This window comes from Gigantopelta aegis, chromosome 6 (assembly GCF_016097555.1).
Source record: "Gigantopelta aegis isolate Gae_Host chromosome 6, Gae_host_genome, whole genome shotgun sequence".
Classification (NCBI taxonomy): domain Eukaryota; kingdom Metazoa; phylum Mollusca; class Gastropoda; order Neomphalida; family Peltospiridae; genus Gigantopelta; species Gigantopelta aegis.
In genome coordinates, this window is record NC_054704.1 from 21,711,109 (window position 1) to 21,732,566 (window position 21,458).

At 41.6% G+C, this 21,458-nt stretch overlaps 1 protein-coding gene across 2 annotated transcripts in view; it reads right to left on the bottom strand.

Moving 5' to 3' along the window:
• The window catches only part of LOC121375252 (regulator of G-protein signaling 17-like), a 172,438-nt gene that overhangs the window by 2,607 nt on the left and 148,373 nt on the right, over nt 1–21,458 (bottom strand). For both annotated transcript variants that reach the window (XM_041502586.1, XM_041502587.1), the window contains 3 exons: nt 19,168–19,251; nt 13,298–13,353; nt 8,467–8,633 (listed from right to left, as the gene is read on the bottom strand). In XM_041502586.1, the coding sequence (XP_041358520.1) occupies nt 8,467–8,633; nt 13,298–13,353; nt 19,168–19,251 (307 nt within the window). The remainder of the gene's footprint in view (nt 1–8,466; nt 8,634–13,297; nt 13,354–19,167; nt 19,252–21,458) is intronic.

Genomic DNA, 21,458 nt, shown 5'->3' on the forward strand with positions numbered 1-21,458 from the left:
CAAAAATATGTATGACTTCAAGAAGAATTTATGAAATAAATAATTTTTACAAAGCAAAAACAGCAAAACAATTAATCTTTTTTAAATGTCGAAATGGGATGTATCTACACTGCCAAACAGTATGTGGTAACGCTAGCTTTCTAATATAACAAACGCTTTTCACATCCCCCCAACTCAAAGTATAGTGCACTCCAACCCCAAATTACTATATCAGCGTTAATACATTATTCCTACACAAACAAATCTGTTAAATATGAGTTGTTTGTTTAGTGGAGCATAAACAACGAAAAACCCGATTTGTGTTTTGTCAGCCCTCAAACTAAGAATATGTCAGCTGAGCAATCTGTAACCATGACAACACAACAGAAATGCAAAATTCCCATGTTTGAATAATTTTGTATACTATCGATGGGAAGACTATTGATTTGTCGAGGGATCTCTTTGTTTAATAAACGGAAGCCAGACGTGAATGCATTACGATGCAATGGCTGCCCGGAGCGACCTAGGACCACATTGCTAGCTGAACACTACTCTCAGAGGGCCAGTGTGTCCAAACTCTAACCAAAACCAAGGACAAGGTGTAGTCTGGGGCGACCTAGGACCACGTTTATAGCTGAACACTGTACTCTCATATTGCCAGTGTGTCGAAACTCTAACCAAAACGAAGGACGGGCTGTAGTCTGGGGCGACCTAGGACCACGGTGCTACATGAACACTGAACTCTCAGGGTGCCAGTGTGTCCAAACTATTAACCAAAACCAAGGACGGGCTGTAGTCTGGGGCGACCTAGGACCACGTTGATAGCTGAACACTGTACTCTCAGAGTGCCAGTGTGTCGAAACTCTAACCAAAACGAAGGACGGGCTGTAGTCTGGGGCGACCTAGACCCACGGTGCTACATGAAGACTGTACTCTCATAGTGCCAGTGTGTCGAAACTCTAACCAAAACGAAGGACGGGCTGTAGTCTGGGGCGACCTAGGACCACGTTGATAGCTGAACACTGTACTCTCAGAGTGCCAGTGTGTCGAAACTCTAACCAAAACGAAGGACGGGCTGTAGTCTGGGGCGACCTAGACCCACGGTGCTACATGAAGACTGTACTCTCATAGTGCCAGTGTGTCGAAACTCTAACCAAAACGAAGGACGGGCTGTAGTCTGGGGCGACCTAGGACCACGTTGATAGCTGAACACTGTACTCTCAGAGTGCCAGTGTGTCGAAACTCTAACCAAAACGAAGGACGGGCTGTAGTCTGGGGCGACCTAGACCCACGGTGCTACATGAAGACTGTACTCTCATAGTGCCAGTGTGTCGAAACTCTAACCAAAACGAAGGACGGGCTGTAGTCTGGGGCGACCTAGGACCACGTTGATAGCTGAACACTGTACTCTCAGAGTGCCAGTGTGTCGAAACTCTAACCAAAACGAAGGACGGGCTGTAGTCTGGGGCGACCTAGGACCACGTTGATAGCTGAACACTGTACTCTCAGAGTGCCAGTGTGTCGAAACTCTAACCAAAACGAAGGACGGGCTGTAGTCTGGGGCGACCTAGACCCACGGTGCTACATGAAGACTGTACTCTCATAGTGCCAGTGTGTCGAAACTCTAACCAAAACGAAGGACGGGCTGTAGTCTGGGGCGACCTAGGACCACGTTGATAGCTGAACACTGTACTCTCAGAGTGCCAGTGTGTCGAAACTCTAACCAAAACGAAGGACGGGCTGTAGTCTGGGGCGACCTAGACCCACGGTGCTACATGAAGACTGTACTCTCATAGTGCCAGTGTGTCGAAACTCTAACCAAAACGAAGGACGGGCTGTAGTCTGGGGCGACCTAGGACCACGTTGATAGCTGAACACTGTACTCTCAGAGTGCCAGTGTGTCGAAACTCTAACCAAAACGAAGGACGGGCTGTAGTCTGGGGCGACCTAGACCCACGGTGCTACATGAAGACTGTACTCTCATAGTGCCAGTGTGTCGAAACTCTAACCAAAACGAAGGACGGGCTGTAGTCTGGGGCGACCTAGGACCACGTTGATAGCTGAACACTGTACTCTCAGAGTGCCAGTGTGTCGAAACTCTAACCAAAACGAAGGACGGGCTGTAGTCTGGGGCGACCTAGGACCACGTTGATAGCTGAACACTGTACTCTCAGAGTGCCAGTGTGTCGAAACTCTAACCAAAACGAAGGACGGGCTGTAGTCTGGGGCGACCTAGACCCACGGTGCTACATGAAGACTGTACTCTCATAGTGCCAGTGTGTCGAAACTCTAACCAAAACGAAGGACGGGCTGTAGTCTGGGGCGACCTAGGACCACGTTGATAGCTGAACACTGTACTCTCAGAGTGCCAGTGTGTCGAAACTCTAACCAAAACGAAGGACGGGCTGTAGTCTGGGGCGACCTAGACCCACGGTGCTACATGAAGACTGTACTCTCATAGTGCCAGTGTGTCGAAACTCTAACCAAAACGAAGGACGGGCTGTAGTCTGGGGCGACCTAGGACCACGTTGATAGCTGAACACTGTACTCTCAGAGTGCCAGTGTGTCGAAACTCTAACCAAAACGAAGGACGGGCTGTAGTCTGGGGCGACCTAGACCCACGGTGCTACATGAAGACTGTACTCTCATAGTGCCAGTGTGTCGAAACTCTAACCAAAACGAAGGACGGGCTGTAGTCTGGGGCGACCTAGGACCACGTTGATAGCTGAACACTGTACTCTCAGAGTGCCAGTGTGTCGAAACTCTAACCAAAACGAAGGACGGGCTGTAGTCTGGGGCGACCTAGACCCACGGTGCTACATGAAGACTGTACTCTCATAGTGCCAGTGTGTCGAAACTCTAACCAAAATGAAGGACGGGCTGTAGTCTGGGGCGACCTAGGACCACGTTGATAGCTGAACACTGTACTCTCAGAGTGCCAGTGTGTCGAAACTCTAACCAAAACGAAGGACGGGCTGTAGTCTGGGGCGACCTAGACCCACGGTGCTACATGAAGACTGTACTCTCATAGTGCCAGTGTGTCGAAACTCTAACCAAAACGAAGGACGGGCTGTAGTCTGGGGCGACCTAGGACCACGTTGATAGCTGAACACTGTACTCTCAGAGTGCCAGTGTGTCGAAACTCTAACCAAAACGACGGACGGGCTGTAGTCTGGGGCGACCTAGACCCACGGTGCTACATGAACTGAAGACTGTACTCTCATAGTGCCAGTGTGTCGAAACTCTAACCAAAACGAAGGACGGGCTGTAGTCTGGGGCGACCTAGGACCACGTTGATAGCTGAACACTGTACTCTCAGAGTGCCAGTGTGTCGAAACTCTAACCAAAACGAAGAACGGGCTGTAGTCTGGGGCGACCTAGACCCACGGTGCTACATGAAGACTGTACTCTCAGAGTGCCAGTGTGTCGAAACTCTAACCAAAACGAAGGACGGGCTGTAGTCTGGGGCGACCTAGGACCACGTTGATAGCTGAACACTGTACTCTCAGAGTGCCAGTGTGTCGAAACTCTAACCAAAACGAAGGACGGGCTGTAGTCTGGGGCGACCTAGACCCACGGTGCTACATGAAGACTGTACTCTCATAGTGCCAGTGTGTCGAAACTCTAACCAAAACGAAGGACGGGCTGTAGTCTGGGGCGACCTAGGACCACGTTGATAGCTGAACACTGTACTCTCAGAGTGCCAGTGTGTCGAAACTCTAACCAAAACGAAGGACGGGCTGTAGTCTGGGGCGACCTAGGACCACGGTGCTACATGAACACTGAACTCTCAGGGTGCCAGTGTGTCCAAACTATTAACCAAAACGAAGGACGGGCTGTAGTCTGGGGCGACCTAGGACCACGTTGATAGCTGAACATTGTACTCTCAGAGTGCCAGTGTGTCGAAACTCTAACCAAAACGAAGGACGGGCTGTAGTCTGGGGCGACCTAGACCCACGGTGCTACATGAAGACTGTACTCTCATAGTGCCAGTGTGTCGAAACTCTAACCAAAACGAAGGACGGGCTGTAGTCTGGGGCGACCTAGGACCACGTTAATAGCTGAACACTGTACTCTCAGAGTGCCAGTGTGTCGAAACTCTAACCAAAACGAAGGACGGGCTGTAGTCTGGGGCGACCTAGGACCACGTTGATAGCTGAACACTGTACTCTCATAGTGCCAGTGTGTCGAAACTCTAACCAAAACGAAGGACGGGCTGTAGTCTGGGGCGACCTAGGACCACGTTGATAGCTGAACACTGTACTCTCAGAGTGCCAGTGTGTCGAAACTCTAACCAAAACGAAGGACGGGCTGTAGTCTGGGGCGACCTAGACCCACGGTGCTACATGAAGACTGTACTCTCATAGTGCCAGTGTGTCGAAACTCTAACCAAAACGAAGGACGGGCTGTAGTCTGGGGCGACCTAGGACCACGTTGATAGCTGAACACTGTACTCTCAGAGTGCCAGTGTGTCGAAACTCTAACCAAAACGAAGGACGGGCTGTAGTCTGGGGCGACCTAGGACCACGGTGCTACATGAAGACTGTACTCTCATAGTGCCAGTGTGTCGAAACTCTAACCAATACGAAGGACGGGCTGTAGTCTGGGGCGACCTAGGACCACGTTGATAGCTGAACACTGTACTCTCAGAGTGCCAGTGTGTCGAAACTCTAACCAAAACGAAGGACGGGCTGTAGTCTGGGGCGACCTAGACCCACGGTGCTACATGAAGACTGTACTCTCATAGTGCCAGTGTGTCGAAACTCTAACCAAAACGAAGGACGGGCTGTAGTCTGGGGCGACCTAGGACCACGGTGCTACATGAACACTGAACTCTCAGGGTGCCAGTGTGTCCAAACTATTAACCAAAACCAAGGACGGGCTGTAGTCTGGGGCGACCTAGGACCACGATCATGGCGGATGCTAGTTGAATGTTGTACTATCAGGGTGCCAGTGTGTCCAAACTCTAACCAAAACCAAAGACAGGCTGTATTCTGGGGCGACCTAGGACCACGGTGCTACATGAAGATTGTACTCTCAGGGTGCCAGTGTGTCCAAACTCTAACCAAAACCAAGGACGGGGTGTAGTCTGGGGCGACCTAGGACCACGGTGATACATGAAGACTGTACTCTCAGAGTGCCAGTGTGTCGAAGCTCTAACCAAAAGCAGGGACGGGCTGTAGTCCAGGACGACCTAGCACCCATTTATGTTTTACATTTAGTTATTGACCATGGGCCTACACTTTTCAATGAATGTGGTAAATGTCCATATTGTAATGGGTGTGAAATATTAAAATGACAGTCCCCATACCTTTTTTTTTTTAGCCAATTCCATACTCAATTGGGTTATCAGTGGGGTGGGTTTTGTTTGTTTGTTTGTTTTGTTTTGTTTTGTTTGTTTGTTGTTGTTTGTTTGTTGTTTTTCTATGTTTTCTTCTTTCTTCTTTTTTTTTCTTGGGGGGGTGGGGGGGGAGAGGAGGTGGGGGGGGGGGGATCCGATATATCCAAAACTACGTATATATAAATTTAGTCTTGCATTTTTCATAGAACATAATGCTCTAGATGTCACAAACACACATTAAACCATCATGAAATACATATCGAACATCAATAGTTAAACGACAAAGCACATTTGCATTTGATTTAAACAATATTTACTATGCTGTATTGAGATTTGCCAACAGACATAAACCCCTAAACGCCTGTACTTGTATTCCTCTACCCCAGCAAACGCGTAATATTATTATAAATTCACAAAACCCATCTCTACTAAATTTAATATAAATACTCCTAGTCACAGTCATGGAAAGAGAGTTATTTTTACTACAGTATTTTGCCTATTTGAAAATTACGTAGAGATATACAGAACTTATTCAATCTGGGAATCCAACGCTCTACCAACTGAGCCAATAGGGAAATTTCCACTAGCCACTGCCGGTACGAGCACTTTATACTAAGACCAGCCAGTGCTCCACAAATGGTGTAACAAAGGCCTTGGTATGTACTATCCTGTCTGTGGGATTGTGCATATAAAAGATAACGTGCTGCAAATCGAAAAGAGTAGCCCATGAAGCGGCGACAGCGAATTTCCTATCTCAATATCTGTGTGGTCCTTAACCATATGTCCGACGCCATATAACCGTAACTAAGGCATGAAAACACTTCTCCATCAAGTATAGCTACGCCAGGAGCTGTGGCCATGGCCAGTTGATCTGCTGTAGATCCTGACTGGGTTATAATTATAGTCTTGTGTTAAGAACACACCCACACCCTACATGGACTCCAAATGTAACATATTAATCAACCTCCACTGACGGGATTCGAACCATAGACCCTCTTTATGCCAGTCCAATGCTCCACCAAATGAGATAGTAGTGATATCCCCACTAACTACTGGCCTGCCAATAGGAGTACTTTATATCAACACCGCTACAAGGTTTAGAACAAAAGGCAGAAGCCACATGAGAATAGTTCTGTTTAGTTTCTATTTAGAGATGCCACGTTGATTGGAACAATGGTTCTGCAGTTGTTATTCTAGTACATGACAACACGCGTTTCAGCATCGTTTGACCTTTCCAAACGAAACATTATTCTTCTGATTATTTTGTGACTTATTAATGAAGAGGCAGAGCAGACATTTTGCACCGTAGTGCTCTTTGTCTTTTGTTCAATACATCAGCGCAACGAAAAAACCCAGAAATCAATTGCAACCGTTTTCCGCGCTAATGCCACAAAAATGCGTCTGTGGGGGAAAATATATTCTCTGGAATATTTCTCACACAGATACATAATTTTAGTGGCGGCATTTTCGCTTCCTAATAGACAGAATGGAGAAATACCATTTAAGCCGATATTAGCACCGTCCGCAAATACCCCAATCCCTCGTAAGACAGAACGCGATTGAAAAACCGTGCCACGGCTCCAGGATCGATAGCGCGTACAGTGCTCGCCAAGCTAATACAGCTCAGCAGGGCTGCCAACTAACTAATCAGCGGGCTCGCGCCGGCACTTCCATTCCACAGAGTGAAGCTCAATTCCCAGATGCGACTTCGATACGAACCTAGTGGAGCAGAAGCCGAGGCCCCGTGAATAGGTCGTGGAAGCCACGAGGAAGAAAGAACAATTGGTCCGATAGAATCCGAATAATGCCGGCGATTTGCTCGGTAAATGTTGTTTCGCGGGGGAATATGGCAATGGCGTCTGCTTAATTGCGCTCATTTAATTAATAAATTATGATTATAATCGACGGTCGCCCCACCTGGGAAATCATTTGGCAGACTCTTTTGTTGCAAATAATCGTCACACTAATTTTTGAAGAGGGCCAGGACATTTTTATATATATATATTTTTAAATAAACAAATAGTTAGTCTGTTTCGCACGAACAAGAACAAAAGCTATACATTTTATACTAAACGCTGTGGCAAATGCTAAAGGCACTAATTTAGTCTATATGCAATTTTCTATATTTGATTAAATGTAATAATGTAATAAGTAAATGTAATTAATATATAACATAACATATGTGGAAATAACCAGCTATAACCAGCCTTTCCACAAAGTCGTAAAATGGAATAAGTGTAGCTGGAATTTTTTTTTTTAAATGGACCAAAGGACAACAGCAAAAATATTGTCAACAACAAGAAACATCGATAATTAAAATGTGGTTTGTTCTTTAAAAAAAAATAAAAAATACAAACATAAAAATAAAATACAAAAATAAATAATAATAATAATAATAATAATCATAAAAAACAACACAAAAACCCCCATCCAACCACAATAGCCCCCCAAAACCCCAAAACAAACAACAGCAAAACATACCAAACAACAGCAAAAAACCTCCAACAACCCCATAAAACCCCCACAAAACAAACGAAAACAAAGAAACAAAACACCCCACCTCCCAAACACAAAAACCACACACACACACACACGCGCGCGCGCGCGCACACACACACACACGCACACACACACACACACACACACACATAAATCGACTTAATTCCCTTGATGAACTAAGCACCATCACTGATGATTTAATTCCAAGTGGCAGGTACTTAACAAAGTGTTCACGGATGGACAGAGAGCTGTGTGACAGAAAACACCACCAGCCGGCGAGGGTCTCGTGACCGCCCGGACCATCTCACAATACCTGCACAAGTCGCGAACTCTGCCGACAAATCGATGGAATCGTAATTCAATACTTTTTTCGTGATCAAAAGCAGCAAACTCTAGATGGACACTTCTGCAGAAGGCTACCTGTAGTTTTCTATTTTTGATATCACGTCTTTTACGGGCAGTCCGTTAGACGTCTCGTATTTCACATGTGAATGGGCAGAAAGTCCACCCACGCACTGCCAGTCAAAGCCAGTCAATGGATCGCGTTGTTGTTTTTGTCAAAGAAAAAAACAACCCCAAAACAAATCGCATGCACCATGATGATTAACCGACAAACCCTAAAATAGGAAAAGAAGACGTTAACTCACCTCTTTTGGCGATAATATAGAAATATAGTCCTCGTATATCAAACGAGCTTTTTCTTCTATTAATTCAGGATTTTCTTCTTTCTTTAAATCTTCACACGCTAACCAAAATAGCATATTTTCTTCACTATATTCTGATCGTAGAAATTCCCTAAATACCTTCCGACCAGCTGAAAAGAGAGAAGCGTACATTGGTTATTTTCTCCAACAGGAAGTTCACTAGTGCAGTGGCCGAAAATAGGCGCTGTCAGACATCTTAAGGCTTAATAACAGTCTAGTGGGACTGAATGTGACGTAGATCATGCGACATCCGAGATCAGCATTTTTCATAGAACTGTTGGCATGCATGTGAAGGCAGATTCTTAAAATAAACACCCAGAGACAAGTAAGAACAGTTCCATAATTAACAGATGGAGAGTGCTGGGAGACACTGTAATTATCAGTTGATGCGTCACGGGTCTGCCAAATCCCCCCTCACCATGCATATGTGGTGTAAGTAAAAATGTATTTTGTATTTGGTGTGTATATAAAAGACGTCATATTCCCCCATGTGACTTATGTTGGAATATCTCTTATAGCCAAAATTTACCTGTTGGTTCACGTCAGACATACATGTGGGACATCTACATACCTGTATATTTGGGTTTGTAAAACTAATTATTCTACAACCCGCACAAGCAAAAATAAAAATGCAGTTCCATAGCCAAAGTGGGCATCATGTTTACATTAATAAACAATGGACGAATGAATGTTACTATGGATAACTAACAACTAACCATTAGCTCCTTGTCCAGGGAAGATAGTCTGAATATTTGAACCTTAACTGAATATAAGCAGGAAATCATGTTTAAAATACAATTACCATGGCTAAACCAGCTATAAAATCACATTGGCAGAATAGAGCTTTAGGTGTTTAGAGTTTAAAATTCTTGGATTATTACAATAAAAGAACACATGGTAAAACATACTTAATTATTTTAAAGTATTTATGAGTATCGGTAAAACGATGTCCATATGTTTTTGCTGTGAAACTACATAATACTACAGACGGTCAGACCACATTCAAAGAGAAAGGTGAAAGTTATTTTAAATTTTAAAATTTGAAAACATCCTACTAAAAGGTGACAAAGATTACCTTGATTTTCCGACCGGAGTTTCAAGCATCAATAATTCCATCAATGTGAATTATTTTAAAACCTAATTATAGGAAACCGGTCAGAAATTACAATATTGAAGCCCTGTGATATGATTACAAATCGTTAGTCTTCTCGAGTACGTTTTCCAATTTTCGACATGACCTTTAATACCGAAAGACGAAGCAGGAAAATCTACCAACGCAAAGGTTCTCAGAGCATCTGAATTAGCTGTCAAACGGCAATCATCTTGCAGTTTAGGTTGAAGTTGTAAATTATATATGCAGAATGTTGTGACCGTATTCGTTGAACATTACATCCAACACGAAGGCACATTCCCAGTGATGCGAAAGCTGTGTAATGCCGAGAATCTCGTTCGATATTCTAAGATAGAGCAACATTAATAATCTATCAAAATGCCACTGAGATTTACAAATCCCAAATGTGCAGTCATGCCTCAATTAGGCTCTGGTGTCGGACGATGGACTATTGCAACTGGCGTCTGGCTTCTGGAGGCAGGGTTCTTGGTTCGTGCTGTCGTCAGACAGTTGATGGTCAAGAAGGAACAACAACTCTGTGGTTGGCACGTCAACAACAACAACAACAACAACAACAAAATAGCAGACGGAATCAACTTTGATTCGAACTGCTATCCCAGCCAAATATACTACAGGGTGTTTGGTATGGACCAGTAACTGCATTATACTAAATTAATCTTATTATTATAAAACTAAAATGTGACATTTACCTTAATAATAGTCTGTGATCAGAAATTCGACTACAGACTTGTCTTAATTGCATAACATGTTGCCCATCCTCTTATCACCATATTAACTATAGATGCACACAAAAATAGTACATTTTAGTGCTATTATATTAAAATATAGAAAGTCTATATGAAGACTGTATTAATTATGTTAGGATAAGTAGGGTTTAAGCTGGACTAAAAGGTTATCATTAATAAGGCAAATTTGATCAAATATTTTTGAGCCAACTAACAATATAATACTCATTCCAGCCAATGCACTACGACTGGTCAAAGGCCGCGGTATGTGCTTTTCTGTCTGTGGGAAAGTGCATATAAAAGATCCCTGGCTGCATTAGAAAAAATGTAGCGGATTTCCTCTGATGACTACGTGTCAGAATTACCAAATGTTAATCATCCCATAGCCGATGATTAATTAATCAATGTGCTCTAGTGGTGTCGTAAACAAAACAAACTTTTAAAATATAATAAAGGTTCTTCAAACACTTGTTTTGATTTCATTTTCGAAACTAGCTTTTTGGCGATTTAATAATAAAATTTGAACAACTCGGCGAACACCTGTTTAGACCCTGGATAAGATTCGTGTGTGACAGAAACAGAGACATTGACAAGGCTATGACTAAAATAATGTTTAACAATGTAGCCACACTGGCCAATACCCGCTCGTTCCCTGTAGAGACAAGCCGCAACCCAGTGAGCAGCAAGAGTTAAAGAGAATAGAGTCATCCAGAATCTGAACGAACGTTCGCTGCCTCATTATCCCGGTTCCGTCTCAGGGTTATGTCACAGGTATCATTAACTATGTTTAACCTGACACCATCGAAACCGACGTCGTTACATGAAAGCTAGTTATCAGTCGTAAGGTAGAAAAGTGGAGGGTACAGCTGGAAGATAATTATTTATCTTGACGTGTACTACAACAGCTAGTTCTGAATGTGCATGTTAAAATCTATGACCGTATGTATTTTGAAAAGGTTGAAAGAGCATGCAACTCTATGATGAATAATGGTAAAATTCATATTAAAACATTAAGTTTCTAAACCCATACCTGGTATTACCAGCATTATCGATTGCTGGTAACAATTTTGTAAAGAACAGTTCAAATGCAGCTGACTGACAACCCATGCCGTTCCAACATTAGCCTTCATTGCATTATTCTGAGATTTAATCTCTGAATAGCTATATTCTGAGATTTAATCTCTAAATAAAATAACGGTGATTTTTAAGACATATTTTAAAAATATACATTGTAAGATTTTTTTTTCGAGAAATGTTATAAGTTAGTCTGGGTTTAAAACGTAATAGTAAGATTTTATATGATTTGTTTTTAGAAAGAGTTTTCATCACAGATTTGTCTGTCAGTTATTCGTCAGTCTTCTTTTAACACAAACGGTCTTAATGGTCGAGCTCGACTTTCTACAGACTAAGAAAGATATATCCTCCTTCGATGTAGCATTCCTCCTATAGACGTAGCACCTGGCAGAGATTCATATCAGCAATCAAAGCATCCCTTTGACTCTGCCTTGTGCAGAAATAATACGTTTGGAAAGCAATACAAGGTTGGTTCTAGCATCGACGATTGACGATACGCTGTAAGACGGGAGAAAACCAGACCAACGTAGATCCTGAATCATGGCGGGGCTGGTTTTATAGCACCAACGTGGCCGGTCGTGTACCGGGACGACATACTTCGGTCAACATGTTCCATTTTGGTTCAGACAACAAAGAGAGCCACAAGTCCTGAAACAGGACAGAGTTCTCTAATAAGCTGGCATCTGCATTCCCGACTGTGGGCAGGGTCCAGCTAATCAAATGATGGACTGGTGTAATATTTTTAAGTGTTTGCCTTAAGTGGTTCTAAATTAAGTTTCAACGTATTTCTTCAAGTACTGGTTTTTGTTGGGTTTTTTGTGTGTTTTTTCAATTCAACATTTCTATTAAATACTACATTAATGGACGTTTCAACAACAAGCTCAGAATTCTGAAGATACAGGAAGCAGCTCCAGAGTAAGTGAAATTTGTCTGAAGGCTCGACCCTAAAATCAGTTTGCGATAAAAGAAGACTGATAAGATTTTAAAGACACAGCAAAACTTTAGAGCCGGAGCTAGCTTAAAATCACTAGGGCCGCTCTAAAAATAATCAAGGCACTGTAATAGTCATTTTCAGATAGACAAAAAGGATACTTTGTCGTATTTTCAGGGGGAGGGGACTCCCCCTATCCAGCGCTAGTTATATTGCCACCATAGCCATGAGTTAAGCAGCTTACACAGTGGGGTATCAAGTGACCAGTAAAGACAATTGGATGTTTACTGGAGGCCAGTTTGTACCGTTAGATTGGAGCCAAATTGAAGATTGTGTACACAAAGGACCTTCTTCCAGTTATACCCAATCCCATCATAATTAAGGTGCTTCTTTCAATAAAAGGTTAAAGCAAATGCATCGTCTTTTAAATGGACAACGTCAAGATTAGGATTCAATTTCACAACACGAATACCACCCAGGGTCCTGAAGGATGTTTGCTCGTGTGTGTGTACGCACGTGCGTGTGTGTGTGTGCGCGCGCGTCGTGTGTGCGTGCGTGCGTTATATTTATATTTTATTTTTTAATCTTTTACGATGGAAAATTCGAAGAATCCCTTCCGGAACGTGTGTGGCCTTTGGCCACATGTCTTTGGGCGCCATCCTCTAAATGGATTTTGTGGATCCGCCACTGGTAGATGTGTGGCATCGAATCCGATGAATTAATGTAATGGGTCGATGGACGAACATTTATATTATACATTTTGTAATCAGATGAATACACACACAAAAAATCAGTATAACACAGATAATCCAATGGAACTGCACATAACTCAACAGACACATGGAATATATAAACTTTCAGTAAAACTAATTGTTCAAATCACAGAAAATAGAAACAAAACTAAAACTTTACTTTTCATTAGTTTGTCGAAAGACTCTCCCCAACTCTTCACGTCTTCTATCGTTGGGCTGAAACAGATGAACAGAAAAAATATAACCAGTAAAAATTATAACCCTTTTTTTCTCGCCTCAGTGTGTTGGCGTGGGCACGACCGCATATCGCATCGTGTCTACTGGGAGTGCTAATATGATTTAAAGTCCTTAATTTTCCAACGGATTCAATCTGATTGAACGACTGTTCGGAACGCCAGTCAAATGTGTGTCGGTGCAAGCGAAACGTCACAGGAAATCGATCAAGATAAACCGACGCTGAAAAATGGACGCGGGTGCTGATGTCGGAAATCGGTGATCGGGTTTGCCGTATTTGGGCGACAAGTGTCGCGCGCATAATTATATACATGGGCACTTGAGCAAATATAGCCGCGAGAGAATGCCGACACGCCATTTGACAGTTTTACGTGACGGCAATGGCAGACGGGAGTGCGTGAATTAATGACTGCGTGCTATATGAATTACACTTAAGGACAGAATGAAAACAGACCAATGGTGCTGAAATGAAAGAATAACTTGTAAGATGTAACTGTTAGTGTACGCAGACGGTTAGCAAATTTAACATAGCACATTTGGAAACAAAAAAAATAATTTTAAAAATAATAAAATAGAAAAAAAAACAAACAAACTAATTAATTAACTAACTAAATAAACAAATATCAAACAAACAAATAAATAAACAAATAATAAATAAATAAATTTAAATTAAAGTAAATCATGGGCGCATCCAAAGGGGGTACGGTGCATCCAAAGGGGGTAGGGTGCATCATGGGCGCATCCAAAGGATGTATAAATACTGTAAGAAAACTGTATGTTGGACGTTGGATGTTTGTGCGTGTTACGTATTCGGGTGGCGGCGATCGTAAACAAAACGTGTGAACCCCACCTTAGGCAGTGTTCATCTTCTCTTATCTAGCTGTTCCTTCTAAACAAAGCAATGTGCTGTCTCGATCGAATTCCCCATTTAGACATAATTCCTCATTCTTTCTAGTATTCGTCATCAGCACAAAATTCCAGTTTACGTTTTCTGTCGAGACACAAGCAAACAAAACGTCTGTTTTAAACGACACCATTGCCATATTGTTTAATCGGAGACTAATGGGTGTCCAACCAGTACTATATTGGTACACTGGGTCTAAAAATAAGAGAAGAAACCAGGCAACGCTCATGGCTCCTGATTAGGAGTTGTCAGGATTTTAATTACACTTTTTTTAGTAGAAAGGATTATTAATTCATTGTACGACTGTCACATGACCAACTTTTCTCTCACTAACCACTAACCCAAACTCCAGGACAGCCAGCCCAGATAGCTGAGGTGTGTCCAGGACAACGTGCTTGAACCTTAATTGGATATAAGCAGTGCACGAAAATAACCATAAACAAACATCGGCTCCCATCCAGAGTGAGTTGTTTTTGGCGGCACAGTGAGGTCCATGGCATACAGCTCATATATCTAAGGACCTAATGGATATAAATCCAATTTTTAATGAAGCCACGCGCATGCAATTTGCATGGCGTTGCCAGGATGTTGAAGTCTCATCAAGTTATTACAGACGTTGAGTAAGCACGGACCCTCATCAAATGGATTTCACCGAAATAATAGTTTCTGGCACGACTCCTTTTTTAGATGTTTTTTTCTGACATGAATCTCAAGAAAATAAATCGTTGGAGAGAGCTTTAGCGAGCTCTGAGGATTGATTTTCTTGAGACGAATGTCAGAAATACCACCTGCAAAAGGACGAGTAGGCCTATCATACTTACAATTTTAGCATAGGCTAATTATTATATAATTCGTGAACTGCATGTTAGTTTTGTACCATGACTTCACGACCCTGCTCATAGCTGATATATATTACGTTATTAAAAAGAAGGCTAGTTTTATATATTAAGTGACATCACGTACAACCTTTGATTATGGAATGACGTAATGAACAGGTAATGAACAGGTAACAGCCGTCTACCTCCTAAACGACGATACCCAATAAGCCAATGGAAAAAAAAGAAAAAAAGAAAAGAAAAGCCAATGGAAATGGCGCATTATCGTCTATACTAAGGGCTAGTGTACAATTTTGCAATCACGGCTTATGGCACCTTTTTACTGGTTAAGAGAATTAGCATTAAATGTCTGACCAGCACCACCAACATCCGGTCTATCTGCTCTGGTTAATTCACGTGGTTTAAGGCTGGTAGGTATTTGGTTCGTATCCAGGTGCCGGCTTCAACTCACTGGAAGGCCATTACCCAGACCTCATTCTCACTGATCATTAACTTTGGTTCTGGACATGTCACAAGACAGCCAGTGTGGCGTGTTCACAACACCGAATGCTTGTCAACAATTTGACTGGTACCATCGTCATCTACTATATCACATTCATCAATCGTTAGGTGCAAAAACCTGATCTAGCGAACGACGCCCTACTGAGGATGCCTCAGCTAACCAGGACAGTGCACTTGAATTTTATATGCGTGATATTATAAACCTGATATTAGGTCAAAACATAATGCATGTTCAATATTTTAAGACAATTAATATGCGACATTCCGACAACAATTTAAGTTCAAACACAATTCACCACAGATAATTTCTTCCGAAGAAAGAAAAACATTAACGGATTAATATTTGATGAGAGTCTGCCGGTCCCGACCTTTGGTCTTCTAAATCAATCCAAATTGCCGTCTGACCTTTCTGCCGTGATGCAAGAAACAAATACACCGCACGTTATTAGCACTGTCGCATTTTATGTGCGCTTAGTGGAAATTTAGAGTGCTTTCCATTTGGTTAAGTCTCCAAACTGCCAGTCTTCTGTATCAAAGCGGCCATGCAGTAGCGCGATGCAGCCTGATGACAAAGCTTTCATCGTGTGTGATGGGTCCCAGGTTCGATCCTTGTCACTAAACTAATTGGATTATTTCTCGTGTGCTTATACTAGCTGTATGAGAAATGAGTACAGTAGGTTCTGTGGTGTTAAAAAGCTTGTTGTGTAGAAGGAGACGGGTTTCTTCTCTCATTTTAGACGGAGTGTTGCAAATATAGTAGCTGGTGATTAAACAATATGGCTGGGGTGTCTAAACAGGCATTCGTTTCCTATCCTTTAAAATAAATGAATAGATAAATAAAATAAAATAAAAGAGCTTTGCACTTGGCCTTTGATTATCCCAGTCCCCGTTAATCCGAGAATCCTTGCCACTCCAGTTCACTGTATTTTATTAGCTTACATGTTCTCTTCTTTCTAGTTTTTAAAATAAACTCTAGCTTCGTTTTTGAAAAAGAATTTGACGTATTTAGTGGTGCGCACCCTGATTTTTAAAAACAAAAACAAAGGGAGACAAGGACCGAGATGAAGATGTTAACAACAATAATGTGACTAAACGGAAAGTAAAACTGGAACACACAAGAAAGAAAAGGAAAGGAAGATGACGTTAAAACTGAAAAAAATTAAGAAAACAAAATTATAACAAAAAAGTAATAATAATAATAATAATAAGAAGAAGAATAATAAGAACGACAAAGCTATTGCAACTACCACCACCACCACCACTACAACAACTACTACTACTCCTACTACCTACTTTACTACCGCTGCTACTACTGCTACCACATACATACATACACACGGCCGTAGCTAGGATTTTTTTGAGGGGGGGGGGGGGGGGCAACTAAGTAGTTAATAGTCTAAAACTCCTTAAACGGTTAAGAAGAGAATTTTCTTTAAGTTGCTATATTTTTTCCGGATTTTTTTCTTGCCCTTCTCCCCCCACGCTAGCTACGGTACATACATACATACATACATACATACATAATTATTCATACATATGAGTAAAATTACGTACCCTAAAATCTTAGAAAGTAATGGATATATTTTAATAATTTTTAGATAAATAAACTAATAGTAAGAGAACTGCCAATTAAAATCTGTCAAAGTACATGAAATGCTGTGTCCAATTTCAAAACATTTCGTACCCATAACCACATAATAGGGGCACTTGTGGTCTGTTTTGTTTTCATTACTTGCCCTCAGTTATTTTCTGGCATAAAGCCCCACAGATAGAATTATGCAATATATTACATATTCTACTATTACTTAATTTAATACTATATAATATTAATAAACATTCCCATTAAACTCAGACATTTATGACGATCTTGATTATCAAATACAGCAGAAGGGTTTGTTTTATATCGCAAAATTATATTTAATGGTCGCCTCTCGCTTTGCTGTGTGTCTTTATCTCTCTCTCTCTCTGTCTGTCTCTCTCTGTCTGTCTCTCTCTCTGTCTGTCTGTCTGTCTGTCTCTCTCTTTCTCTCTCTCTCTCTCTCTCTCTCTCTCTCTCTCTCTCTCTCTCTCTCTCTCTCTCTCTCTCTCTCTCTCTCTCTCTCTCTCTCTCTCCATTCTAGTCTAGATACCTCTAAAGATTCAAGCCGTGTTCTGGCGGTTCTAACGTTATGGCACTCAATTCCCGATTTCCTCAAAGCACCTGCTAAAATCAATAGTTCTAAGTGATTCGCGCTCTCTTCAAAATGTTTTTGTGGGAAATAGGATGAGTACGGGTTTCCTGTGATTTATGTAATTACGAAGTAAATTAAGGTCACAGCTAAAAAAAAGACAGTAGAAAAACAGTAATTTCTCTGAAACTCTATTAGGTGGCCTTGATAAAAGAAAATATAAAAACAATGGTACCCAAAGACGATAAGGTATTAAATTATTCATTTAGAAAAAAAAAAACCAAAACCCCAACCCAAAACATCGAGCTTGTGTGAATTATTAAGTTGTAAAACATTGAAATAAATCAATTAAGGATAAAAGGCAAACTATTTTGTGAATTATTTCAGTTAGACACTCCCCTTGTCCAGCTGAATCGAGCCATCCCCTACCCTCTATCCCCTTAATAAAAACCCCAAAGAACATCTACAAAAACGAAACAAAAACAAACAAAACATAAAAATTAAATTAAATAAATAAATAAAACAACACAAAACCGAAACCTAATCCAGCAACCCCAAAATAAACGAAACCACAGCCTGAAATTGTGCGACTGATTCACTTTTAAAAGAAAGGGAAGATCATATTCTGAAACTACAAGCTATTCATTCAAAACGTCTTAGATAGCGTAGTGTGTAAATCATCACCACCTTAGGCTGGAAGGTGTTAGGTTTACATCGTAGTATCGCCTCCATCCCAGAGTGAGTTTTAACTGTCCATGTAAAACCTCTACATCAAGTTATAACAACTAACAAATAACCACGGCCCAGGACAAACAGTCCAGATATTCCCAGTGTCTTTGAAAGTGTGTACACGGAATGTTTAGTTACTAACCATTCATAACTAATCACCAACCCCTGCCTTGGACAGGCCAGATAACATAATGGTTGAATCTGGAGAGGAAAAATACGCACGAAAACAAACCAAATTAACAACACCACTAGAGCACACTGATTCATTAATCATCAGCTAGTGGATGTGAAACACTTGGTAATTCTGATACATATTATTTTTAAAAAAAACCGCTACATTTTTCCATTAGCAGCAAGGGATCTGTTGACAGACAGGACATCATATGCCACGACCTCTGAAATACCAGTCGTGGAAAAACGTAATGAGAGAATGGGTCGACCAAGGACGCTCAATCCCTCGATCCAAACACCTCCGAATAAGCTAGATCCCCCACCTCTAGGTTAGTGAGAGAGAAACTGGTGTAGTCACCTTGCATCAACCAGCTGAGCGCTTTACTCACTCTGGGTTGGAGGCGGTACTAGGAAACGAACTCGGTATCTACCAAACTGTAAATGAAAGCAAGTTATAAATTCCTCAGCCTACTACTGCTGTACTTACGGGTCGTCTTTCTCTTGAATTGTTCCTAATTTCGTGTCCTTGGCCCTTGGTTCCTGGCTACCATTGTTACTTTTCATTGCCAAGCTGAAATAGAACAAACATTGCATATAGTTTCTGATTCACGACAGAGAGTGAGAGAGAGAGAGAGAGAGAGAGAGAGAGAGAGAGAGAGAGAGAGAGAGAGAGAGAGAGAGAGAGAGAGAGAGAGAGAGAGAGAGAGAGAGAGAGAGAGAGAGAGAGAGAGAGGTGGAGAGGTGGAGGAAGGTGCACTTTCCTCAGAGGCAGAATAGTACATATCACGGCATTTGATATATCATTTGTTGGGACTAAACAAAGCCTTGGTCCATAGAGAGCGATCGATTCTGCGACCGATCACACCTCCGGCGAATGTTGTAGGCTACCACTGAGCTCCATCCCGCCTCATGCGCCCACTAGATAATTAGGTTTACATCGCGGTTATTTCAATAGGACAAACACACACACACAGAAAACGTGGGCGACTATCTAATTCTAGCTTATAACAATTTCCCAGACGCGAACATCATTCTAATATATTTGTAATTCACGTCTGCTGATTCGCGTTGGGTTGGCTCAATATTGACACACTAAATGACAGGAAAGTATTATCTGGAAGAAACACTGCTATTGTTTAAATTGATCATTTGATTGCCGTGAAGGAATATATATATATATATATACAAGCGACAAACTTGAAAACAAAAATAAATAAAATGACTGACTAAATTATTGATTGACTGACTGACTGACAGAATGAATGACTGTTGACAAAATGATTGAATGCACGAATGAATGAAATAATTAATTAATGCGTGTTTCGTCAGACAGAAAAGACTGGATGGATTGATGGATTGGTGGATTGATTGATGGATGGATGGATGGATGGATGGATGTGGGTTTGATGGATTGATGTACAGATAGATGGATGGACGTACGGAAGGAAAGACCGACGGAATGGAAAAATGATGATTGTTTAGATCGATGTGAGTTGGATAGTTAGCTAAGCAGTAAGGGGGCCTTTTCCACCAAACAAACACAAACAACGAACAACTAACACTCTCACATCTATTACAAACGGCAAAACTTGTAGTATTAAGTTCTCTATCAAAAGTTGGGTGCACCTCGAACTTTAACCCAGTCGGAAATTATTTGGTTTAGTACTACCTTTAGAAACATAATTTATTTGGCGTTAATTTTCATAGTTTTAGTACCAAGAACTTAGAATATAAAGAGGATAATAAACAAGTCACCATTTGTTATCACATCCGACCCCGATCGGGCTATCTATGCTACCTTGCATATGCCAGTGTGGGCGATCCCTCGTTCTTCCTCCCTCAAACCTCTCCTGTCCTGGACGAAAGAGCTGGCAGTAGTCAAAACTGGCGTCCATAACAGGCGCTCGCTATAAAGCTTGCTCTGAATGTGCACCGTAAACACCCTGAACTGAACTGAACTGTCAAATTTACGTCCTAAGTGAATTAATTTTCGCTTGTCACAAGCTTTAGGGTTGTGTATGAAAATAATCTCGTACGCCTGTGATTAAACCGAGGCTTGCAGATTGCAGAAAGTAGGCTAATAAATTGACGCTATCACGTCCAACATCTGTGGAAGACAACACCGTAGTTCTTCCATAATGAAACCATCTGTTTCAACGTCCTCAGTATATGTTGTGCCAAGCTGTCATGCATAGTTTAAATTACACGGGCCTATATCATTTGCCAACACGTATATGGGACCTATTAACTGCCATTCATGACAAAAGTATCACAATACTGTCAGTGAGAATAAACATGATGCAGAAGAGAAACGGATGTACATTATATATGACCTCAACAAATGCATGTGTATAAATAGGCTTAGTGCGTACACCAATTGCAAAAGGAAGTCAAGTACACGTCCATTATATTGTAATTGCAATGAGTAAAGAGCAATAATTGTAGACAGATATAAAACGTAATAACACATAATTATACCATGACCATTACATATCACGGTAATGAATTTGTAGAAAACAAAAAAAGGATACAGCACTTGTTAAGTAAGGACAGCATAACACGTAGCTTGTAATTACAAATTAAAAACGATATCTGGAGGGGGGGGGGGGGGGGGGCAACATCAAGTGGGGTCACAGCCTCCGTAGTGTGTGTGCATGTGCGTGTGAGTGTGTGTCTGTCTGTCTCTCTCTGTGTGTGTGTGTGTGTGTGAGAGAGAGTGAGGTGGACATAGGCCATATTTTAACCTTTATTTATATATAGAGGACAACAAAAGTCGTA